This window comes from Punica granatum, chromosome 5 (genome assembly GCF_007655135.1).
Source record: "Punica granatum isolate Tunisia-2019 chromosome 5, ASM765513v2, whole genome shotgun sequence".
NCBI lineage: Eukaryota > Viridiplantae > Streptophyta > Magnoliopsida > Myrtales > Lythraceae > Punica > Punica granatum.
Genome location: NC_045131.1, coordinates 1,518,760 through 1,541,899, shown reverse-complemented (window position 1 = coordinate 1,541,899; position 23,140 = coordinate 1,518,760). Strand labels below are relative to the sequence as shown.

General features: G+C 41.3%; 5 protein-coding genes across 9 annotated transcripts; 1 reads left to right on the top strand and 4 right to left on the bottom strand.

Annotated features, from left to right (window-relative positions):
* On the bottom strand, nucleotides 1–3,197 carry LOC116208680 (protein MODIFIER OF SNC1 11-like). Of its 2 annotated transcripts, XR_004157111.1 has the most exons (6): nucleotides 2,751–3,197; nucleotides 1,962–2,042; nucleotides 1,753–1,875; nucleotides 1,505–1,632; nucleotides 1,203–1,339; nucleotides 1–531 (listed from the first exon to the last, which is right to left on the bottom strand). XR_004157111.1 is itself a non-coding variant. In XM_031542221.1 (5 exons), the coding sequence occupies exons 1-4, from the start codon at nucleotides 3,110–3,112 to the stop codon at nucleotides 1,554–1,556; spliced, it is 645 nt and encodes a 214-aa protein (XP_031398081.1). In that variant the 5' UTR covers nucleotides 3,113–3,197; the 3' UTR covers nucleotides 1–1,339; nucleotides 1,505–1,553. The 2 variants fall into 2 exon arrangements, 1 of the variants encoding a protein (XP_031398081.1); XM_031542221.1 differs by having other exon boundaries at nucleotides 1–1,339.
* Nucleotides 3,198–4,119: 922 nt separating this feature from the next.
* Nucleotides 4,120–8,731, top strand: LOC116209586 (thylakoid membrane protein TERC, chloroplastic). Of its 2 annotated transcripts, none has more exons than XM_031543274.1 (15): nucleotides 4,120–4,391; nucleotides 4,492–4,572; nucleotides 4,801–4,943; nucleotides 5,038–5,114; nucleotides 5,443–5,530; nucleotides 5,647–5,730; nucleotides 5,827–5,883; nucleotides 6,250–6,331; nucleotides 6,679–6,728; nucleotides 6,974–7,030; nucleotides 7,159–7,237; nucleotides 7,343–7,401; nucleotides 7,588–7,645; nucleotides 7,736–7,856; nucleotides 8,347–8,731. In XM_031543274.1, the coding sequence occupies exons 1-14, from the start codon at nucleotides 4,238–4,240 to the stop codon at nucleotides 7,825–7,827; spliced, it is 1,161 nt and encodes a 386-aa protein (XP_031399134.1). In that variant the 5' UTR covers nucleotides 4,120–4,237; the 3' UTR covers nucleotides 7,828–7,856; nucleotides 8,347–8,731. The 2 variants fall into 2 exon arrangements, with proteins under 2 accessions (XP_031399134.1, XP_031399135.1); XM_031543275.1 differs by having other exon boundaries at nucleotides 4,121–4,391; nucleotides 5,650–5,730.
* A 222-nt stretch (nucleotides 8,732–8,953) lies between these two features.
* Nucleotides 8,954–12,093, bottom strand: LOC116207901 (probable serine/threonine-protein kinase PBL7). Of its 2 annotated transcripts, none has more exons than XM_031541016.1 (5): nucleotides 11,560–12,093; nucleotides 10,994–11,196; nucleotides 10,540–10,729; nucleotides 9,848–10,239; nucleotides 8,954–9,644 (listed from the first exon to the last, which is right to left on the bottom strand). In XM_031541016.1, the coding sequence occupies exons 1-5, from the start codon at nucleotides 11,648–11,650 to the stop codon at nucleotides 9,318–9,320; spliced, it is 1,203 nt and encodes a 400-aa protein (XP_031396876.1). In that variant the 5' UTR covers nucleotides 11,651–12,093; the 3' UTR covers nucleotides 8,954–9,317. The 2 variants fall into 2 exon arrangements, with proteins under 2 accessions (XP_031396876.1, XP_031396877.1); XM_031541017.1 differs by having other exon boundaries at nucleotides 10,994–11,193; nucleotides 11,560–12,091.
* A 979-nt stretch (nucleotides 12,094–13,072) lies between these two features.
* On the bottom strand, nucleotides 13,073–16,795 carry LOC116207900 (probable WRKY transcription factor 3). Of its 2 annotated transcripts, none has more exons than XM_031541014.1 (7): nucleotides 16,467–16,795; nucleotides 16,185–16,245; nucleotides 15,023–15,478; nucleotides 14,848–14,943; nucleotides 13,959–14,635; nucleotides 13,709–13,867; nucleotides 13,073–13,608 (listed from the first exon to the last, which is right to left on the bottom strand). In XM_031541014.1, exons 3-7 carry the CDS (start codon nucleotides 15,239–15,241, stop codon nucleotides 13,416–13,418), a joined length of 1,344 nt encoding a protein of 447 aa, XP_031396874.1. In that variant the 5' UTR covers nucleotides 15,242–15,478; nucleotides 16,185–16,245; nucleotides 16,467–16,795; the 3' UTR covers nucleotides 13,073–13,415. The 2 variants fall into 2 exon arrangements, with proteins under 2 accessions (XP_031396874.1, XP_031396875.1); XM_031541015.1 differs by having other exon boundaries at nucleotides 15,023–15,472.
* Nucleotides 16,796–19,589: 2,794 nt separating this feature from the next.
* LOC116207899 (ABC transporter F family member 4) lies at nucleotides 19,590–22,940 on the bottom strand. The gene is made up of 2 exons (XM_031541013.1): nucleotides 22,763–22,940; nucleotides 19,590–22,134 (listed from the first exon to the last, which is right to left on the bottom strand). Exon 2 carries the CDS (start codon nucleotides 22,108–22,110, stop codon nucleotides 19,909–19,911), a length of 2,202 nt encoding a protein of 733 aa, XP_031396873.1. The 5' UTR covers nucleotides 22,111–22,134; nucleotides 22,763–22,940; the 3' UTR covers nucleotides 19,590–19,908.
* Between the last annotated feature and the right edge of the window lie 200 nt (nucleotides 22,941–23,140).

Genomic DNA, 23,140 nt, shown 5'->3' with positions numbered 1-23,140 from the left:
TTATTGTCACTTAATCTTCATAAATAAGTGAATGATAGTTCTTTGGAACAGTGAAAAGAGATCGAACAAAGGACCAAAACATCACAAGCCTTCCAACAGATGTGAAACTTAGATTACATATGATGAGCAATCATAACAGGCAGGGCAACAAGCACAACCTTCTACATTGTATCCATAGAAAGAGTTCTGCCGAAAGAAACAAGAGACACGAGATAAAACATATCTACATATGTCAACCAATCCAGTCTCTACAATATCCACACCACACATCTGCTGATTGTAAGATTCACCGAGTGAGACCTGCAGAATGTAACAATGGCCTTCCCAAGTGCTAACTCATCCTTGCAATGCAGTTTATAAAATCATCGTGCTCATCAAAAACCTAAAATCACAAACCAATGTTCTGAAGCGACTGACACAATTGGCTTTCTACCTTCAGATTATTCCCCTGAGAATGATCGTCCACTGACAGGAAATGATGACTTGCATGTCTACCATGTATCAACATTTTTCCGGATGATGACATTGCTCCTTTAGTCAAGGAAACATGAAAAAGCAACCACAACTACAAGTCATACAGTACCTTGACTGTGCACTGTCTATACTTCGACATTTAGGGAAAACATGCAACCAACGAGAGATAACATGGATATGCAAATATCATAACTATCAAAGCTTCTTAAATTGCAAGTTTGACTTAAAAAAACCTGTCATACTCAACAAAAGTCTCTAGAACAAGAAAAGAATGATCATATGCAAGCATGTGAATAACTCCAATGTTCAATCAGCAATAATCTCAATCTGTAGGTAATCTTAGATCGAGCACAGTCCTAAGAAACTAACAGATGACTCAGTCTGAAAAACTAACATGAGTAAGAGGACGTTTGAGTGAAAAATGTTAGTTCAACTGAAATTGCCAAAAGAGTAATTTGGTTTGGTGGATGACAAAGCGTACTGCAGCCCTGAGCCTGGATAAAATGATTCAGACAATACATTGATGATGCTAATGGCATACCCCAGATTCACTAATATTGGATACGAGAGGCTATCGCTTTCCATACATATTGAGTGGCGCAATCTGAGAGGAGAGCTCCAAATGATACCAGCAAAATTACTCAGGCTATAAATCATAATTCCTACTTTTCTCAGTAAATCAGGATGAGTTAGCACCGGAGGCATCAGTTACAGACCAAAGATCTTACCAGGTAACTAGCATATTCACGTGCATGTCCATCATTTTGGTCCAAACCCCTGCAGGAAAGTCACTGTCCAGTTGGTCATGTTATGGAATTGCCCATGCATTGATGGTCAGTTGCAGATTAGACTAAGAACCCTACACCTGCAAAGTCAGAAGAAAGGCAAGTCAGTCTTGGCAAAAGCAAGGACCAACTGCCAAATAATCAATAAATATGATGTATTTTATGTCAATGAACAGAATATATATATATATATATATAACAAAAAAAGAAACTTCCACGCAGACTAACATAGGTTGATAACATACTATTAAGAAGAAAATAACAAGAAAAGAAGAAATGGAGAGCAATTGCTCCTCATGCTCCTCCACTGGCACCGCCTGCAACAGCTGCTTTGCTATTCGCTTGTGCAATGGGACTGGGGATATTTGAGAATCTGGGAACAAAGAAAACGACTCATCAGATATTATTTTCATCAATAAAGGACTGAACGACCCCTTACATATTATTCTGTGTCATTTTTCTTCAAATAAGAGCACTTGTAAGACATTAGAACCTGATTGCCCTTGCTTTCCTCTTCTCTTCCTCACTGGAAACAGTTGCATTTGAAGAAAATCTTGCCAGCTGAGCTTTCTTCTTCTCTTCCTCATTCATAGCTTCAGATACGGAAATGCCAAACCTGGGATGCGCCAAAATTGATGTAAATATTTATGCAAGTCCAAACACTGCAAATAAGCTACCACAAGCCTGTGAAATGAGGAAAACCTCTCAGCTCTAGCCTTCCGCTTCAGCTCCTCTGACTTATTCAGACCTTCAGGTTTCTTCATGCCAGAACCAGTGCCAAACCTACACATGGTGAAAAATCGAGACTTCAAGCTCGGTTTCAGCTCTCAGAGGATATGAAAAGGGGAAGAAAATCCATGCAACATTCTTCTCTGAGAAATTTTCGAGGAGGACTAAACTTCATCACTGCAACCCAAACCCTGCAACTATTATCATTGTTACAACCTGAGAATACCTCTCAACCACAGGCCCTTTAATTTGCATACTGATGCACCACTACATCCATGCCCTTCGCAAAGCAAAAAATTACTTTAAATGCCTTTCTAATGTCAAGGTATGAATGAGACGGACTCGCCCAAGACCATGCCTACTCTCAATATAGGGGCAGGTCTTTATTTTCACCCAATCCCGAAGTCACTTCAGAAAGAACTTCTCCTTCCAGTTCAGACTCCTAGATCCTTCCCAGTAACAGAGAAAATGCAAATCACCGTGGACTTCATCATTACCAGGAGCAGCCATATATATTTTTGGTTGTTCCTATACAGCCATTTATGCAAATCATCAGAAGAGGTGCTATTTCTATGCCGAGATTGCCTAGTGCTGATAACCGCCGCAATTGTCGAGCTTCTCTAAGTTTGACAAGCTAATCATTACTACTCTAGTTAAACTTCTCAGCTCTAGCAAGAAAAATTTCAATGCAAATCAACAAACCAAAACAAGAAGATAACCGATAGACCGAAACTACAAACCAAACAAGGATCACACTGATACCTTTCAGCTCGAGAATTGCGCTTATCCCCCTCAGACAGCTGAACGGGAACACCAAACCGCTCGGCACGTCGAATCTTCCGCCGTATCTCGTCGACAGGAGCGGCGCTACCATTCGCAGCCTGCGACCCTATCACAGCCACGGTGCTCTTCGTTGCCTCAGCTTCTTTGAGCGCCTTACCCGAGCTGCCGTGAGAAGGGGCCGGCGATGGTTCAACAGAAGCTTCAACAACGGCGTGATCTGTCACGGTTCCGGTGACCGGGGAAGGATCGGAGGAACCAACGATCGAGTCCTCGGTTGGATTGTAGACTTCATCTTCCTCGGAGGGGATCTTCTCGTTGAGGTTGATGGAGACCTTCGCCATTGAAGGGAATCGCAAGGAGGGCAACGGAACGGACAGCAGTCCGCGCGAAGAAGACGAGAGGGAAAGAGTGCGGATGCGATAATCAAAGCATCGGCTCTTATCTGGAACAAAAAGAAATCCCGTGATGGGCCTCAATTATGTAATTTGGGCCTAACCTCAGGCCCATTAATGTCCATGCCACTCAGTGGCTTAATTGAGACAAAACTAAAACTTTGATGGTCGATTTAAAATTTTTTGCGACATCGTCCTTACTATCGTCTCCTTCACATTAACCACAAAACGACACAGGACAAGGGAGCTTCTATGGTTCGGGGGAGCCTTTCGTGACGGACATAAGCCACCGTTCTCCTCACTCTCCCGGCCACGCTCTACATGGAACAGTCCGATCTAAAAAACTAGTCTATTAAATGAGAGAATTTATTTAATCTATAAATCCCACATTAATTTTCTTCTATAATCAATATGGGATAAATCACATACTTTATAATTAATTTAATCCATAACATTAGCCCTCCTATAAGGACCAACATCCTCGTTGGTCCATGTTGGTCATGATCAACACCCCAGGCCACCATTTCGTAGGCCACTATTTCAAAGGTTTGAGGAACAAAAAAATTGATTGGACTTGTCGACCTGACTTATCATTTTAGGCCCGCTTATACACCAAATCACTAATAATATCTTGTAAATACGTCTCGTCCACAATTATCTCTTACATATTTCTAATATTTTTAATATTGAATTCTCTTAATATCTACTTGATATCTTTATGTGATATTCCACTATCTATTATATATGCAAACACATATCTTGAGCAGAATTATCTTCACCAAAAAATCATATAACTCGAGCGAATTATAATATTCCGGTACAGATACCCACAAATCTCTATAAATACTATTCTGATATGCTTAAAACCCTAAATTCAGTTTTTTTTTTTTTACACACGCTCATTTATTTAAGTATAAAATGACGTGGCTTCCACGTAATAATAAGACCAGATTTTCCAGACCCCAACAGAGGATAAGATGTAACTTGAAGCTCCCCTTTCCTACTCTCCCTCCGTTTCTGTCTCAGTTCCTTCGAGCTCGGGGAGGTCCTTTCTGTTCCGGGATACAAGCAGCCATGGGACTCCCTTCGGCCATTCAGAACTGCGTCAGGAGCTCCCCACGTCACCTCCATTACCACACGCGGAGAGGCGCTTTGGGAATCTCGAGCGACCTCCCCAAGCGGGTCGGAGTTCAATTTCTCTGCAATCGCGTTTCGTCTCTAAAGACAGGTTTTTTTTTTTTTTTAATCACTCTCCTCCTGCAGAATTGTGTTTTCGATCGATGTCTGTCTGATTTTCTGCTTCTGAAATGGAAGAAACTGGTTTGCAGTGAATCAGGTTCGACTTGGTCGCTGCAATCCTATACCTTGCGCGAGGAAAGCCGAGCAGGAGGGTGATTTGTCTGCTTCAGGTATAATTAGAAATTACACTACTTTGAACACTGATTTTAAGTCTTTGGATATATAGAATGGCTGCAGGAGTAGAAGTTAGATAGTTTTGAATTAGGCAGTGAAATGTACCCAGCTCTATTGTCTTGGTTGTTGCAGTTTCTGTTTAGCAATGGACAGCATTTATATTCTTCTACTTTGTTGCAACTAATGGATCACATCATTGTGGTGATTGAAATGTTATGCTGCAGGAGATGTGGGAACCAGTTCCCAGTCATCCAATGAAGTCGACAATGTTGCCAAAGGACACTCTCCTACCTCTGTAGGCTGTTCAGAGGAAAACAATGAGACAGAGGAGAGTTATGCATCCTCAATTACAACTGTTGCTCTGTGTGTGAGTAAAACAACAGCTCCGAGATTTTGATTTTTGTGTCTATTTAAAAGCCCAGATGGTTAGATCAATCTCAGTTAGTCTTGCATTGTTGTAGGTGAGCTGCGCAGTGGCTTTTGGTGTTGGTTTGGGCTTCAAAGATGGTGTTGGCAAGGCATCCGAGTTTTTTGCTGGGTAGGGATAAAATGACATACTTGTCAATGGATAACTTTGTTCTAAAATTATCACTTTTGCATGAAAAAAGAAGATGCTTTTCTTTTCAGTGACTAAATAAAGCCAAGGCTCAATGTTGCCTAAACATTAGATATGATCTACAGGGGACTGCTATTAGGACGTCTCATCTCTCTTTATGTTTTTTGAGACAACTGGCCATTTGTAGATGCATCTTAAATACCTATCCCCACAAGCAGGGGAGTTATGTCAATGGGTTTCTATCAACTATTTCACTAACCATTACGTAAATGTACAATACCTTCCTCTCAGTAATGAGTAATCATTTCAGGTATATTCTGGAGCAAAGTTTATCCGTGGATAATCTTTTCATCTTTGTGCTTATCTTCAAGTATTTCAAAGTTCCAGTTATGTACCAGGTATCCAACTAACCTCTCATATAACATTTGCATAGATGTCTTTGCATATGTTTCCGTAAGGTAAACCACTCTTGCTTCTTAATTTGATTTGACAATGTCGTATCATGGTGATAAAGCAGAATCATGTACTGTCCTATGGGATTGCTGGAGCAATAATCTTTCGATTGTCTCTGATAATACTTGGAGCAGCTACCCTGCAGGTAATTATTTCTATGTGTCTGCATACTTTCAAGGCTTGTCCAATCCCAAGTTGCCTTTAGTGTTAACTTGTTCCATTTTTATGTTTATGCTTTCAGAGGTTTGATGCGGTCAATTTATTTTTGGCTGTGATACTCCTATACTCATCATTTAAGGTATAACCTCTCTGCTGAAAAGATGTGTAGTTATAACTATGACAAGTGCATATGTCCTACATTCACTTCTCGGGTGATATTAATTCTATTTGCAGTTGAAGGGTTTTGGCTCATTCATTGTATGTTTCCAAGGACATGATTAGCATCTGATGTTTATTCTCCTTCAATTGCTTAATGTGTTTCTAGATAAAGGTTTCATTTTATAGGAGCTTAGACTATCGTTTTCCTGGTTCATCTAGCTTATCGTGCATAAAGTAAATCTCTTCTTCTATCACTTTCACGTGATTGTCAAATCTCTGGTGCATCCACCCTGGTCTTCTCGTACTATAATATATAACTGATGGATTCTTGCCTTATATTTGATAGTTATTCTCCAGCGAAGAGGACGATAGTGACCTATCGGAGAACTTCATAGTGAAGACATGCCAGAAATTTATACCTGTAACAAGTAATGCCATGCCTTACTAATATACAATGTCTCAGTAAATTTTCCTTTGAATGCACCAGTCTTACAGTTGAATGTACTCTGAGAAGCTCTCATCTAAATGGAGTTAATTTATTCGAACCAAGTGTAGCTTGAAATTGTAACTTAAAATTTATTGTGTGAACTTGAGCTTGGACTAGACCTTACTCGTATATATTGTTAACTTGAACTTATGGTCTCATAATATAAATTACTTGGTTATATCAGAAAAAAGGTTGCTATTTTAATTGGTTGTTCATTGGATATTTAGCTCATTCTGATTTACCTGAAAATTAGAGGGGGTTCTTAAACTATCCTTTTGCATCCTCTAGGTAATTATGATGGCAACCGATTTATAACGAATCAGAACGGCATATGGAAAGTAAGTCACTTCTAGACTTCATTCATTCACTAAGTTTTCTTAATTCCTTTGGCCATATATTCTGCATGATGGACTGTCTTTCCGGCGGTCTTTTGGTGGCTTGATTTGTTTCAGAATATGAATAACCATGCGTAGCTTGTGGACAAAGTCAGCAGTAGCCATTAATAACTCATTCATCGCTCGAATTTCATAAAGATAAATTAATTTGGATTTCATTTCTAACAGGCATCGCACGTTTTGGGCAGGCCACTCCTTTGCTTCTCACCGTGGCAGTCATTGAGCTCAGTGACATAGCTTTCGCTGTGAGTTTTTCTTGTCGTTGTTCCCATATAAATGCTTTCACGTCAAAACTAGCATTCTTCATTTCTTTCATCATATATGTCGTTAAGATAACAGCATAAAAAAGTGATGAATCTTTTACCTTTATCAGGTTGACTCAATACCAGCAGTTTTTGGTGTCACGCGGGACCCTTTCATAGTTTTCACATCTAATCTGTTTGCAATATTAGGTAGTATTTATTCTTTTCTTTTTTTTTTTGCCCATTCTCACCTATAATTGGAAACTGGAACTTTTTAGCATGAACAATGACTGACCCTTTCTCTATCAAACTTAGGTTTGAGGTCTCTCTATAGACTGATTTCTGAAGGCATGTCAGACTTGGAGTACTTGCAGGTAGATCGTGGTCCAAAAATTTCACTCATTGTTGCTTCACTTGAATTTCTTGTGATTCCCCTGAATCCAACATATTATTAATCTCATACCCCTCATTTTCATCGTATATGAATATGAATTATGCCTCTCAAAATTACCTTAATTAGATCTATGCTAATCTTATGTCATTTCACTGTCATTCTATAGCCATCCATTGGTGTTGTCCTTGGCTTCATTGGATGTAAAATGATTCTCGATTTCTTTGGTAGGTTTATTCTCACTTATTGTTATCCACATCTATCTAGCATTTGATTTAACTTTGGAATATTGAGCCTTCTTTCAACCGTTCTTGCAGGTTTTCACATAACGACAGAAGCATCTCTTGGTGTTGTAGCCACATGTCTTGGTGCTGGAGTGCTTTTAAGTCTTCTTAAGAGATCTGAATAAGTGGCAGATGCAGATCTATGAAGTTTCAGGTGTGAGCCCGATATTTTTCTCTTACTCTTTGAGCACTTCTTCCTTGGGACATCAAACTATTTCTCATTTTGTATACTTGTTCACGAGGTGCTGCAATCCAGGTGAGCCTTATATTTCCAGGTTCGAGCTTGACGAATTGGCAAAACTCGAGCTCAAAATTTTACTCAAGCTTGATCAATTATTTTTAAGGAAAAAAAAAAAGGTGGTCTGGACTTGACTAACTTGAGCTCAAGCTTCACTTTCACTAATAGCTGCTCGGTCAATTTTTTGAGATAATACTCATTTCTGGCTCTCTGCCTCTTTTGTGCTCAGTTAACAAAACATCTGAATTGCAACCTTATCCACTTTTGCATATCTTTTGACATCATGAGATTAATATTTGCCTGAAAGATTTGAGGGAAGCAAAAGAAGGGGTAGATTCGGCTTGCCTTTCATCAACTCACTCTGTTCAGATTAGAGATTGAGTTCTCTGCATTGTTGTGTACGCAGCTATGGGATTACCATGTGAAAAAGCTATGGGATTACCATGTGAGTTTCTTAGTAGAGCTCAACGGAAAAATTGGCATCCTTAACTTGGGAAGGCATACTACCTGACAGTCCTGCAGAAGGACTCGCGCCACTGCCACCATTGATGACCTGAAAATGATTTCTGAGAACCAGTGACCTTCGAAAAAATTCCTAATTACGGGAAATTGACCTGTGAAGGAAGTAACTGATGTTGCAGTTATTTAGTTTTTTTAAATTACCAGTATATATCTCAATTTATTATTCTTATTTTTGAAGATCAAACTCGTTTTTCTTTGTAGCTTTACGACCAGACTTGGATGATTAACAATTGGAAGTTAAAAATTCCAAAGATTTCGCATTTCGCTCATGCTCTTGATAGTTCAGATTCAGGTTCAAATCAATTCAATCTTGATGTACTCAAAGTTCCATAGCTGCCTTAACAGAAGTAGCATAAGCTGAGAGGTTTATGATGGACCAATGAAATGATCAAATGCCCAGCAACGTAGAAGAAACATGGTAAAGTCAAAACATCAAACAAGAAATGACAAACTGTAATATCTACGGTTTGTTATCATAAAAAAGACAGCAATTAGATCGTAAACATCCGCATTCATCTAATACCATAAAACAATCCATTCGTGGTACATAATTTAGGTTAACTACAAGTATCCTATGACCTGTAAGATATATGAAGTTACAGATATTGTTACAACTGACATATATATCTGAAAGCCAATAGATGGATGGAGAAGAGACGATCCCACAGAAATTTACAGCACTTGCACACATCTAACTACCAATATATCAATACTGAAAAATCTTCGATCGCCTCATAACACATTGTTCTGTAATAGACGAGTTTATGAGGCGAGTAATTTGCCTGTTCTCGGAGGGACCCTCTCTGCGTATTAGGACAGAAGATTCCGTAAATCTGAGACTATGATCCTGAGGTATCAGCTCAACTTCTTGGTCCTCTCTCTATCAGATCCATGTCCAACGCCATTGAGCTTCTTATTATTCCCATCCCGTTTCGCTCGGGGGGGAGTACAGGGGGCTAGTTGGGCCTTGTGCGCTGCCTGATCAGTTTCGTATTTCTGGGAAGCAAGGTAACTCAGGGCTGTGACCACATCAGCTATAACAGGGCGGAGATTGGGCTGTTCTTGGACACACATTGCAGCGATTGCTAGAGCTTGGTAAAGCCCTCTTGTAGGGTATTGGCCCTGGAGCGTTGGGTCGGCAATTTGCATGAACTTCTTTCGATCTCTGAACAATGGCCTGGCCTGCAATTATTATGATATATATGAGAGAAAAGTCACAGTAAAAAATAACCCAAATCCCAGAGAGCTGCTTCTAGTTCTCAAAACTAAGCTTATCGATTTTAACCCTCATAAAGAGGAACTAATTAGGCTTAACTAGTCTAAAATAAGTCCCCCCCCCCCCCCAAAGATGATTGAGTTATTTCAACTAGGCAAATAAATCTTACCCATGCGACCAGATTCTGCTCTCCTGCAGATTTTGAATTGTCAATTGCCTTCCTCCCAGATATAATCTCTAGAAGAACGACCCCAAAACTGTAAACATCTGATTTCAGAGTAAGTTGGCCAGTCATTGCATACTCTGGAGCACAGTATCCATAGGTGCCCATAACCCTGGTGGACACGTGAGTGTTGTCCCCTACGGGGCCGAGTTTGGCTAACCCGAAATCAGACAACTTTGGATGATATCCCTCATCGAGCAAAATGTTGGAGCACTTCAAATCTCGGTATATCACCGGAGGGCTAGCTCTATCGTGCAAATATTCCAACCCTTTAGCGGCCCCTGCTGCGATTTTCATTCTCGTGTTCCAGTCGAGCTGTTTCTGACCCAGTGAAATATCTAGAAAATAAATGCATAAAGTGATTAAAAAACTTAGCTTTCATCTACTGACTTCCATTTTCAGATGACTCAGAGCAATCTTCAGGCAGGGAGTGCCCCAGGATTTTGCAGAGGCTGGGGCAAATTAAGTTGAGGTCACAGATGCTCATTCCACCCCTAATTACTGCGTAAATTTACTCCATTATACAAGCACACTCATGAGGAAATTATTACTTAAATTCTTAGAAATTATGGTACCATTCATACCATTCCATTTTCACTTGTGCGTGCATAGCTAAATGTAGAGATTTGTATCCATACCATGTAAATGGTCTTCTAAAGAACCCAACGGCATGTACTCGTAAACGAGAAGCCGCTGATCTCCATCAGCACAATAGCCAATCAGATTGACGAGGTTAGGATGGTGGAGTAGGCTCAGCATCAATACTTCCACAAGAAATTCCCGGTTTCCCTGCAATCCATTACGATCGAGCTGCTTGATCGCTACAACCTACACTAAACAAACAAATCAGATTGCTTAACCATGCAAACTACATGCGAATACTCCATACTAAACCTCTCCTTAGAAGACTATGATGTCTAGGCTTTTTGAGGAAACTTGAGACAAATCAACATAGAACACAAAAAGCAAGAGCAGCGTAAGCTTACGAACTCAACATAAAAAAAAATGGCATTTCATTTTCAATTCCAATTGATGATAGAAGACTAAAAGGAGCAAAGCTGAATTCAAAAAAGCGAATTCAACCCGGCGAACCTTATTATTTTCAAGACACCCTTTATATACTCTGCCGAAACCTCCTTCACCCAGAAGACAATCTGCTCTGAAATTCCGAGTCGCAGTTGCCAAGTCTCGAAAGCTAAAAGTCTGAGCTGCGATATGATTATGATCTGAGCCTCCACTTTGGGGGACTTCCCTTCCAGTCGAGGAAGAGCCGGACGTAGATTTCTGAGAACCTGCTAGTCCCATAAAATAAGACAATCCAGATGAGCAAACAATCATTAGCAATGAACAAGATACTGAACACAGATACAGAAAATATATACCATGACATATCCGCACATATAATTCACAATTAAAAAGATCATCTTCACCTCACCAACTCGACTAATCACCAAAATTTATCGTGCCATAAGCTCGATAAGATTCGACTGAACCCTAGAAGTACAGTAAAATTAGCTTCATATGCCGTAAACTCACCCTTAAACAAACTATATCCCGTAATTAAACTACGATCCGAAACTCCCCCATAAAAAAAAAAGGAACTTCACTAAGCTAAAGCTGAATTACACCGAATAACAAGCAATAATACAGTCGAATACCTGAGGAGGGTCTGATTTGGTTATGATCAGGATGCTTCTTCTTCTTCTTCTTCTTGGAATCGGATATCCCAGAACAGGGTATCCAGCCCATGACTTGCTCTGTTTGGCCTCTTCTCTCACCCAACTCACGCAGCTGAGTAATGCGGTCTCATGCTGAACAGTGCATCTTCCAGGGAGAGAAACACAAAGAGGAAAGACTTATAATAGCCCAAAAATCCTCAACCCGCCATGAAAGTGAAAAGGGTAGGCTCAGCACCAACGAGAAGCTCTTCCTCTCCCGTGACTCCGTGACGACATAGACTTAAGAACGGTTCAACGGGTAGAGTTGCAGAAAGGTGCTCGTGCAATCATTTTCACCCTTTTCACTTTCGTGCAGTGATTAAATTCTTCCTTCCTGCAACAATCATTTCTTCCACATCTTCTTCTTCTTCTTCTTCTTCTTCTTCCCCTTACATTAAGCTTGGGCGTAGTGAAGGCGAAGAAGAAAAAGAGCAGAGACGGGAGATTCTCTCTCTCTCTGATGCGAGACAGAGGGAGCAGTTAAACGGTGTCGCGTCGGCTGTGCAAAAATTAATATTATTATTCCTTTTTCTTGCTTTTGACCAAATCATCATCGCCCGGCTGCCGTTGATTCGAGGATTAACGTAAATTAAGCATCTGTTTAATTCCGACACACCCGAATCAATTTTATAAATTAATCAAAATAAGTGACACATAATCTCATATCTCTGTCACGTTCGATTTTTCCTTAGGACATTGTCGTAGTACTCGTTTTATGTCGTCCGTCCAAATGCAAGCATATGAGACTTGGTCGTTCTCGATCGGGACTTGATAATTCGGGTCGCGCATTTGGATCACTGGTCCCACCATTTCTGGATTAATCTACAGTTGCTTAATTATGAAAGGCCACAGTGAGTCTCTGAAATGTAATTGAAAGTGTCAAAATAGAAGACGAAACTGTAGTTAATGATATCAAATCATGATGCCGCCTTCTACTTTGTCAACTTATGCATACCTTTTAATGATTCCATGGCCAAAGCTATAGTTTGGTTTCATACTTTGAAATTCCAGAATTCGAATCGAGAAGCCGAGGACGAAGTTTAGAGTTATTGAATCGAGGAAAACAGGCGAAAGTTCAACTGAAGTGACGCTCAGACGAGGAATTCATCCCCAATGCACGAAGAATCAGGTAAGACAAGCATTGTCTCGACCCAAGCCTTGTCCACCTAATATAATAGTCCCGGTACATCCCTATGGCGAAGCTAAGTCATGTAAACCTGTACGTGCCCGTACGGAGCCGTGCCACCACGCATAGCAGAAGATACTGAAATCAAATATCGTGATGGTTATATTCTTGGACGTGCCGACGTGATCTTGACTGGACAAGAAACGTTGCGTGCCTTGTGATTGAAACATTCCAAAGATTCAAAAGTTAATCGTAAAAGGCAAAGGGAAAAGAACAGGGAGGAAAGAATTTTGTCTGTGAACCTGACTCCACTGTGACACGAGCATGAGAAGAAAAGTTATGGATAATCACTGGATATTCTCGAGATCGTTAATTGTATATTGGTCGATCTTATGCCTACAAAATTTGGAAAAAGAAGTGACAGACTTCGAAGATGTACTGATACAGAAACTTAGAGCGTTCATATACAGTAGTAGTAGATTACTTACGGTAACACAGAGGCTAACAATGGACTTATAGCACAGCATATGGAATGGCCTTAAAAGGACTTTCATTTTGAGAGCTCTGAACTCGTGGACAAAACCTCGTCTTTCTTATGTGCCTTAAGACGCCTTGGTTCTCAATCGGATGAAAGGGCTGAAATCAGAAAGATTTCTGACTGATAGATACATCAAGCTGGTGCCCTCTCTTTGTTAGCAGTGGCTCGTGGAGTCGATTCAGAGCTTGGTACATTCACGCTCCTGATGGGCATTTCATGGTTGTGCTTTCCTTCATAAGTCGTAATAAAAGCTTTTGGGTCGTCCTGTGCTCTCTCCACATACTTACGGACACTGCACTCGATGCTGGTGCATTTGTAGTAACTCCTGCAATGGTAGGCAAACTTTGAATTAGTCCTAAGCTCTATGACCAAGTGAAATATTCTAATAATGATCTGAAATCTTTGAAGTTTTCAACTGCACTGACCTGGGATATGGGTTTCCCTTCACGACCTTTTGCCCATACTTCCTCCATCGGAAGCCATCGTCTAGAATCTCCGGATCTACTGAACCCTGCAAAGGGACTCGAGGCTCCTGGGGGCTCTCACCATTGATTTCCACTCCATTGAGTTGCTTCTTGGTTTTCCTACAAGATCATGATGCAGAACAACTCAAGAGGCATGAATATTTACAAATAAAACTAACTGATGCGCTTCCCTAATGCTATGAACAATTACCTTCTCTTACTTCTCGGCTCATCTGGATCGATGTTCATCCCCATAGCTCCATCCACATATTCCTCACTAGGACTACAGGAATCATCGAGGTTCAACCCTGCGGTACCGCGGTCTCTATCCACAACACGGTCACATGTGAGTGATCTTTTGAGGTTGATATCAGTTGTAGCCTCCACTCCGCCTTCAGAGCCTTCGTTTCTTTCAATTACTCGACTGCCTATCAAAGGGTTGCCAATATCTTGCCCAGTTCCCAAACCTCGTTTAGGAGGTTGAGGCTTGGAGTGGTTGTGCTCACCCTTATATACAATTTCCGCAATTTGCCCATCCAATGACCGCTCGACCTTCTTCTTCACGGGGCAGTTGGGGTGAGTGCACTTATAGTAACTCCTAGGGTACTCACTCCCTTTGACTTGCTTCTGCCCATATTTTCTCCAATTATATCCATCATAAGAAGGGCGGTCCACACTAGCTGGGGCTGGCAAATCTCTCGAGTCCATCACAGGGAGACTACTAGAGCAGTCACCACTAGCTGTGGCAGGCAAATTTCTCAAGTTCTCTTGAAAACTTGAGCCCGGTTGAGTCCTTAAAGAATATGGCTTCTCAACCTGATGCTCGACAGAGTCGATACGAGCCTGGGAAGATGGTTTTTCCTGTCGATGTCTGGGTTCGTATTTTCCCTGTTCAGGAAAGAAAAGTGGTGTATTTAGTATTGCACGAACTGCAGCGGGAAAAGGAATCCCCTACTACGTATAACCAAACATCTAAACAATATTAGAAAGTAGACTTGCACGGAAATTAATTCCCAAAACCCCAATTTCTCACCATTCTACGACCAAAGAATGAAAACACAAGTGTTCAACTGCCACTAGAAAAAGTTTCAGTTACTGACCATATTTGCCAAGACAGACATTGCAACCTTGGAGACGGCCTTTGCAAGGGGTTTGTGCAGGATGGGGGGTTTTATATCTGATCGCACGGCATCACCCTGAAATTGGTTGAAACCTTTGTAAGTTCCAAACGCCAAACTCTCAGAACAATAAGACAAGAAATATAAGCAAGATAACCTGGGATGAAACAGAGGGAGGTGGACCATGAGTTAATGTTGGCTTGAATTTTACAGTCTTTGGCTTAATAGGGCCAGTGCCTGTTTCGGGACCCACACAGGGGAGTGACCCTCTAATGGCACCTGCAAGGAGATCCGAGAAAGGCTGGATGAAGGATGAAGAAGGCCGTGAAGCAACAGGTTTTGATACCACTATTCTGTCCGCCTCCTTATTCTCCATTCTGATTGATGGGTTAAAAATATCAAGTGATGTCGGTGTTTGATGCTCCCATACAAGATGAAGAATAGTTCGGAGTTTCAATCAGCTTTCATCCAGAATCGCCCAACAGTCTTGAATAATGCAGACTGAGACAACTTCTTTAACCTATATTATTATGACCCCTTCGATAATTCTGATCTCTTCCATTGGCAAAATATACAAGTTTAGGGATCAAAAAGATGCTCAAGAATTCTGCAGCTTTAAACAGAAAAAGGAAAACTTCCATCAGCGTTAAAACTCAAAATAAGCAACTTCCATCAAAAGAAACTAAAGGAGTAGCTCAAAGTTTGGGAAATCACGCAGTATGCAACACTATTACTTGACCAGGTATCTAATAGCTGCTAAGTGCAGCGCTTTCAGATTCTGCACCAAAATGGCGTGAAATTTGAGAGTTCAATGTTTCGTGGCATATTCAACCAATATCGAGAAGAGGGGACTTGCTCGCAGACATGAACACCCTTCTCAGGCATCACAAAGGTCAAAAACCTATAAATCTACTGTTTCAATACAAGTGCTCAAGCCAAACGAAAATCATTAGAAATCCAAAATCGAACAATGAAATCAGGCTCTCTTGGTTTGCATTATTTTTCCTCCCTCTTTTGTACTAGAACTAATCATAGAAAATAGAGTACATGGGCTATTCACAAGCGAGAATTCGAGACTCAGATAATAGCATTAACCAAAAGAATGTGAGCACTACACCGACCAAAATAAAAGAAGCACAGAATATAATAGAACCCAGAATTTTTTTGACAGAATAAAACAAGAAAGCGCTGGAACTTAGACATGGGGGTACAATTTGAAGGGTAGAATAAGTACAATTTTGCAATGAAAAAAGGAGGGACGCATTGTATGCTCATATGATGCTATAGAGGCGAAATTGTAAGAGGAGAGGGGAGCTAACCAAGAAGAGCAGCAACCCACGAGCTCCAAGCTCATATGCTTCCACAATATCTCTGCTCAATCTGCACACTGAACTAACTATCCATTAGTAAATATATACACAAACACAACAAACAAAAATTCAGAATCTTGCGCCTCCCCACAAAGAAAAATGGGTGATTGACGACAGAATCTCAGACCGCTTTTGATGGGAGATTCGAGGAAAGGTATTGTCCAAGAGTCCTTGTTCTTTTGTTACTATTATTCCGAGGTTTCCATGAAAATGGAAGGATTCGGCGCGTACCCAGAATTTCTGGAGAACCACATTGAGGTGTTTGGACTAATGTGAGAAAGGAGCCTGTGCAAAAGATTCAGCCCAGCTAACTATCTCTCTCCCCTCACCGGCATTGACCTTCCGACCGAGAAAGAAGAAACCAGGGACCATAGACGCAGAGCGAGAGGGGCGGAGAGATTGCTCACGGTCATAATGAGCTCAGTGTGACCCAACTGAGTCCGGAGGTGGGGCTGACTCGGTCGCCAAGCGGACGGGGCCTGAGGCTGAGTCAGTGAATGAACTGACTCGGCAGCTAAAGGGAGAAAAAGTTTGTACGGATCCGCAGAGGACTGGAGAGTGGAGCGAGACAGGTCACAGGAGACCTAGGAGAGGAAATAAAAGACTGGCCCTCCACTGGACGCGTGGCGGCGTGCTATTGGATAAGTCATTATGACGCCCAAAATTAATGTCTGAGTCCGGTCCCACGCCCCGACTTCGGGCGCTGTAAATTGGCAAATCTTTTTTTTTTCTTTTTCTTTTTCCTGGGTGAAAATTTTGATTTTCGTTATATCTATATATATGTATACATGCACAATTACAAAGGTGAAAAGGAAAAGATTTTATTTAATATTCATGTTCCGATAATTCCTATTGTTGATGATTTTTAAAAAAAAATTAGGAGCATTAAATTAGAACAACTTAAATAATAAAATTATTATTTTTATATTCATTTAACCATCCTTATTCTCTCATTTCCCTCTTTTCTCTTTATTTCTCGCCCGTCTCAATTCTCACATTTTCTCCTTTTATCTCTCTTTTCTTTTCTTTTCTCTTTTTCTTATTTTTACCTTTCTCCAATCTTTTTTTTCCCATCCGTAAACTTCTATTTTCTCTATAAATTAGCTATTTCTAAATAATAAGAAGAATATAATTGCATGAAAACCTTATCTTATGTAGATAAATAAGCATGTAAAAATATTCAATTTATAAAATGTATGTAAATCACAATTTCAAAATATTAATTTTTTTAAATCCACTTCCGCCCATAACGTTGGTCAAGGCTTTAATGTGTGTATATTTATAAATATTATAAACTAATATATTGGAGTGCAATGCCCGTGCGATGTCTTGAATTGAAAAAAATTGCATCATTTTTCGATGGCAGCATTAATTGGTATAAAGCTTGTCTAGTGGCAAAGGGCTTCAATCAACAGGAAGGGATCGATTATTCCTTGACATTCAGTCCGGTCATTAAGCCAGTAACTATCCGGACAGTTCTTTCTATTATGATCTCCTCTCACTAACTGATTCGACAGCTGTATGTGAAGAATGCATTTCTTCATGGACATCGCACTAAAGAAGTCTTTATGGCACAGCCTCCAGGTTCCACTGATCCCTCTCGCCCTGATCATGTGTGCAGACTACGACGTTCTCTATACGAGCTCAAGCAAGTCCCTACGGCATGATTTCAGTGCCTCCAACACCTTGGATTCTTAGATTCCAAGGCCGACTCACCTCTTTTCATACTTCGGGATTCGCACTATCTTGTCTATCTCCTAATCTATGTTGATGATATCATCTTGACTAGTACTCTAGGTACACCTTTTCAGTCCATAATTGTTGCCTTACAGTGAGAGTTTGCTATGAAGGATGTCGATCATCTACATTTCTTTCTTATGATGGAGGCTCGCAGGGATTTTACTGGATTCTATCTCACAAAGTCCAAGTACATTCATGACATCCTTACTCTCACTGCTATGTTAGAGTGCGAGCCTATCAACTCACCAATTACTACAAGGTCTCAACTCTCTCTTCGTGATGGGCACTCTTTCGGGGATCTCTCTCTTCACAGGAGTGTTGTCAGCAATCTTCAGTATCTATCTCTGACCAGACTTGACATTGCCTAGCAATCAATTAGGTCTACCAATTCATGTATTGCCCTACCACTATTCGTTGGTTGGCGGAGAAATGAATCTCGAGGCATCTAAAGGGTACCATCACATATGGTCTTCGTCTTGGTGCCAATTCTACTCCATCTCTTCATGGCTTTTCAAATGTTGATTGGTGCTAGTTTTTTATCACAGTGACCTATATAAACAGATACAAATGATAGTAAGTGATATAGATTTTTCAAAATATCCTACAACTTAATTATATATATGGTATAAAAGCTAATATTTATCCCGATAATGGTCATTTGAATTTTAATATTTCTAATATATATATATATATATATATCTTCTAATTGATTTTTCTTTTATTAAAAGAAAATAAAGAGAAAAAAAAAGAAACGATTTTATTGCAAGATCTTTGTACGAATTAACACGAAAGATGATTGATGCAGCTGTCACACGCGCACTATCTTGCTTGAAACTAAGAAGTTCTTGTTTTGATTTTCGTTAGTGGGACTCGTAAATTAATAAAGAGAGCAAAAATAAATAATCCATGGCCATGGAAAGTTTGTGTTATCTTTTTATAGAAAAGACGAGCACAGACTGAGCACCACATGTAAGGTACAAAAACATCGTCTTCTCGTGTCATTTATTTAACTTACCCCTTGTTTGTTTTGAATCCAACATTGGTGTTACTTGTGAACGATATAAACGTTGCAGCTATGGGGGTTGAGCTAAGATTCAAGTTTGAACTTTAGTTGCGAGACGGAACGAGTGGAACAATATATAACACACGCGGTGTTGACTTTGTTTGTAGCAAAGAAACAGATTTTCTGCCGTAAATGTTGAAAATTTGTTGAATTTAGTCGTATGCACCATCAATAAAAATTTGACCACGCATTATGTTAAAAGAATACTATAGTTTGCAGGGGTGAGTTTTCTTGGCTCAAAGTCCACGCACTTAAGTCTAGAAATGGAATTAACAGACGACAGAGAATCCATGCCGAAACATCTCCGATTTTCTTCGTGATGCATCATCATTCACCCATGGAAATTGACTCTCAGTGGAATTCGCCATCCCGCCATCTCAGTTTGTCAAGGGCTAGCTCAGTTTTACTATTCCTACATGGTAAACTGGAACCAAAACCAACTCCGACTCCGACTCTCAGGTTGATGATGATGGCTCTTTCTTACATTCACATCTAGCCGGTCAATCGATTCCTGCTCTATCTCGATGTCCAGAGACATAGGGGCACAAATAAAACCCAGAACAATTCATCTTAATAGATTATTTCCGACATGTTTATTACAAGAATCCGACTTATAAGGGAAAAAAGAAGAAGAAGAAGAAGAAGAAGAACTGCAGCTGAATTTGCTTCATAACTGGTGTAATGTTGCCGCAATAGGAAAAATCTTTCTCGCGTCTGTATACGTACCACGATACAAGCTGTTGCCCTCACTCACTAAATCAAAGAGAGAATTCTTTCCTTACAGACTCAGATGATAACTAATTGTGCAGTAGGAAGAAAGACAAAAATAGTATTGCAGGCACGGGGAGCTGCCGGACAAGATCACGCCAGTCACTCGTCCACCTCTGCCTTGATCTCCCTTTGGAGCTCCTCCTTGTATTCCTCAAAGGTTCCTGGGAAGGTCTTCACTGTCCCATCTTCTACGACCCATATTTCACTCTTCTCCTCATCCTCGCAGACACGAGAAATGAGCCTCGAGTCGTGACTCACTAGGACAACCCCACCTGTAAACTCATCAAGGGCATCAGCCAGAGCATCGATGCTCTGCATGTCCAAGTGGTTGGTCGGCTCGTCCAGGAGCAGTATGTGAGGTCTAGACATGGAGATCGAAGTAAAGACAACCCGAGCTTTCTGCCCTCCCGATAGCTTTGCAATGGGGGTCAGGTGATTGTGACTGGGGAGACCAAATTTTCCAAGCTTTGCTCGGACCGCCTCTTGCTTACTAAGCCCCTCTTGTTCAGGATGGAGCCTGAGGAGATACTGAACTGGTGTTTCATCCATAGTAAGGAGATCCACAAAGTGCTGAGAATACCTCCCTATTCTCAGCTTCTGACTTCGCCTAACTTCACCTTCCATCGGGACTAAGTCACCAGCTAGAAGATTCAATAGAGTTGATTTCCCAGCTCCATTGGGTCCGACAATGGCAACTCGCGTCCCCATATCAATACCCACATCCACATCTGAGAGCCTAAAGTCCTCCCGATTAGGATAACTGAAGCTGACCTCTATCAGCTGCAGGAGAGGCGGGGTCAGCTCAGTGGGCTCCGGGAAGTGGAACTCGACACTGTAATCTCTCCACTTCTTTGGCGCCTCTGGAAGAGGCTCGTCTTCGTCCACCTTGCCCTTCGACTTATCCTTTGAAGCTGCCTTCACCGCAGCAAACTTTGCTCGATCCTTCACCTTCTCCTGTTGGACTCGGTTCCCCGACCTCTTGGCAGCTTTTACCTGTTTCTCGTAAATCTCAAACTTTTTGTTCATCTCCTTGCGTCTCTGCTCATAACCACTTTCAAAGTCATCAAAATTCCCACGGTAGAAGTGGAGCTTCTGGTCATGCAGGTGAATAATCTCAGTGCAAACAGTGTTAAGGAAATCCCGATCATGGGAGACTACAACGAGAGTCTTCTTCCACCTACACAAATACTCTTCCAACCAAAGAACAGCCCTGAGATCAAGGTGGTTCGTCGGTTCATCCAACAGTAAGAGAGTTGGCTGCACGAAAAGTGCTCGGGCCAAAGATATTCTCATCCTCCAACCACCACTGAAGGATCGGGTGGCACGAGCCTGCATCTCTTTGGTGAACCCTAACCCAGCGAGAATCTTTGATGCCTGAGCCTCTGCAGCATCTGAACCCAATATCTGCAGCTTCTCATACAGCTGAGCAAGTTTCTCCCCAGTATCATCTGCATCATCATCCTCACCTTCATTATCGGGCCCAGCAGAAGAGCTCTGGAGCGACGCAACCTCCTGTCTGACTTTCAACAACTCTTCATTAGCAGAAACAACTGCCTCAAGAGCAGACTTATCATCCCCAACCACCTCCTGTTCCACCAGAAGAACATCAATGTTCTTAGGAACAGGGATCTTCCTCCAAGCAAGCAACTTTAGCAGTGTAGACTTGCCCATCCCATTGGGCCCCACCAACCCATACCTCTTCCCATGAGATATCTTCACTGAGGCATTCTTCAAAAGTTCCTTCCCCCTTGCCGAAACAGAAAAGTTGTCTATTGTTATATCCTTCACGTTGGCATCGGCATCGTCATCACCGTCAAGAACCGAAGCTCGACTCCCAATGACGACAGTAAAAGCATCACGATCATCTTTGAGAGCCTCCTGCCTCGCTTGCTCCACAGCATGAGCAGCAAGCATCTCCTTCTTCTCTCTCTTCTTTAATTCTTTATCACTGATACCGATATCAAGATTCTTCGTCTCAGCCCTTTGCTGCCGACTGAGCTTTTTATTGGCTTCAATCTGGGCTTGCTCTTCATCAGAACCATACTCTCCTTCCTCTTCATCAGAGGGAGGGAGGTCGATGCCATCAGTATACGACGCAAGTTTTGATGCAGCTTTTGCCTTCTGTCTGCCAGCAGTAGACCCTGACGAGGATGAGCCCTTCTTTGGCTTATCCGGCTTCTGGTCCATGCTCGCGAGCATGGCTGAGACCGAGAGCTTCTCTCTTTTCCCATCTTTGGTAGCATCCTTGGCACCTTGTTTAGACTTGCTCACCGCTGTTTCATCTGCCTTCTTCTTTCCCATTTGGATTGCCTTGAAACAGAAGATCTGTGCATAAATCACGAACCTCATAATTAAGAGTTGTTCCAACAGGCAGATAGATATCGACTTGCAATAAAACGTAAATGTTTGAAATTGAAATATTTTCCATCCATGGATATTCCAAAATTATTCCGTTCGAGAATCTCTAAGCTACAAGTCTTCCCGCCCAGAATACATATAATAAATCGAAAGATTGATTGCATCTAATTGCAATGAAATTCCAATTTACAAAAAGACTACTACTGATTCCTTAACTGTTCGGGGGTTAGGGACGGTTACAGAGGGTGGGTTATGAAGAGTTCCTATATGAGTTTGTCCAATAACACTCCATAACCCACCCCTTCATAACCATTCATCACCCGCAATCTAAACAAGCTCTAAAACAGCGAAAAGACAAAACTCCAATTGGATTAAAGCTGAGTGCGACAAAAGAAAATTCATCCACGAAGTTAATCAAATATCACGATCAATTGCGCCAGATTCATCTTTAAATGCATCGTACTGCAGGAACGCATAGAGTAAAAGTATATCAGCTCCCTCCAACCCCAATCGAGAAATAATTCAATATCAAGACCACTCAATCATTAGCCCACGCATCCACAAACAACCGAAACCCTAGGATGGAAACCCGCACCTTTTTCCTTTCACTTCACGCGGTCAAACGACTCGGCGGCTGCAGAAGTGAATGAAGTTGAGCTGCAGATGAGAGATCGCTGTTACGGAAGGAGAAGCGACGGAGCAGGCTGCCGGAGAGAGCAGCCGAGCAGCTGAGGGAACAGAGATCGAACAACAAGATGAAAGTTCGGACTTTTCAGTTTTTATATTATAGGAACGTTCATGGTCGGTTAATCCCAGGGAGTTCAGAGGATTTTGGGCTGGGCCGCAGTCCCATGGGCTACGAAGAGAAAAGCATTTGGGCTGCTGATTCCATTTCGGACCGGGTAGTTGTTGGACCGGCAGTCAGTGAACCGGAGAAGATTCTTAATTGCTGACCTGTCGCCATCTCATTGGC

Coding starts and splice junctions, on each gene's coding strand:
- LOC116208680 (XM_031542221.1), bottom strand. CDS start 3,112: ATGGCGAAGGTCTCCATCAACCTCAACGAGAAGATCCCCTCCGAGGAA. Junction 2,043..2,750: donor CGCAATTCTCGAGCTGAAAG/GTATCAGTGTGA, acceptor CACCATGTGTAG/GTTTGGCACTGGTTCTGGCA. Junction 1,876..1,961: donor CGGAAGGCTAGAGCTGAGAG/GTTTTCCTCATT, acceptor GGCGCATCCCAG/GTTTGGCATTTCCGTATCTG.
- LOC116209586 (XM_031543274.1), top strand. CDS start 4,238: ATGGGACTCCCTTCGGCCATTCAGAACTGCGTCAGGAGCTCCCCACGT. Junction 6,332..6,678: donor GAAATTTATACCTGTAACAA/GTAATGCCATGC, acceptor TGCATCCTCTAG/GTAATTATGATGGCAACCGA. Junction 7,238..7,342: donor TAATCTGTTTGCAATATTAG/GTAGTATTTATT, acceptor TATCAAACTTAG/GTTTGAGGTCTCTCTATAGA.
- LOC116207901 (XM_031541016.1), bottom strand. CDS start 11,650: ATGGGCTGGATACCCTGTTCTGGGATATCCGATTCCAAGAAGAAGAAG. Junction 10,730..10,993: donor GGTGTCTTGAAAATAATAAG/GTTCGCCGGGTT, acceptor TGTTTAGTGTAG/GTTGTAGCGATCAAGCAGCT. Junction 9,645..9,847: donor AGCAGAATCTGGTCGCATGG/GTAAGATTTATT, acceptor TAATAATTGCAG/GCCAGGCCATTGTTCAGAGA.
- LOC116207900 (XM_031541014.1), bottom strand. CDS start 15,241: ATGGAGAATAAGGAGGCGGACAGAATAGTGGTATCAAAACCTGTTGCT. Junction 14,944..15,022: donor CTCCCTCTGTTTCATCCCAG/GTTATCTTGCTT, acceptor AACCAATTTCAG/GGTGATGCCGTGCGATCAGA. Junction 14,636..14,847: donor TGTCTGTCTTGGCAAATATG/GTCAGTAACTGA, acceptor TTTCCTGAACAG/GGAAAATACGAACCCAGACA.
- LOC116207899 (XM_031541013.1), bottom strand. CDS start 22,110: ATGGGAAAGAAGAAGGCAGATGAAACAGCGGTGAGCAAGTCTAAACAA.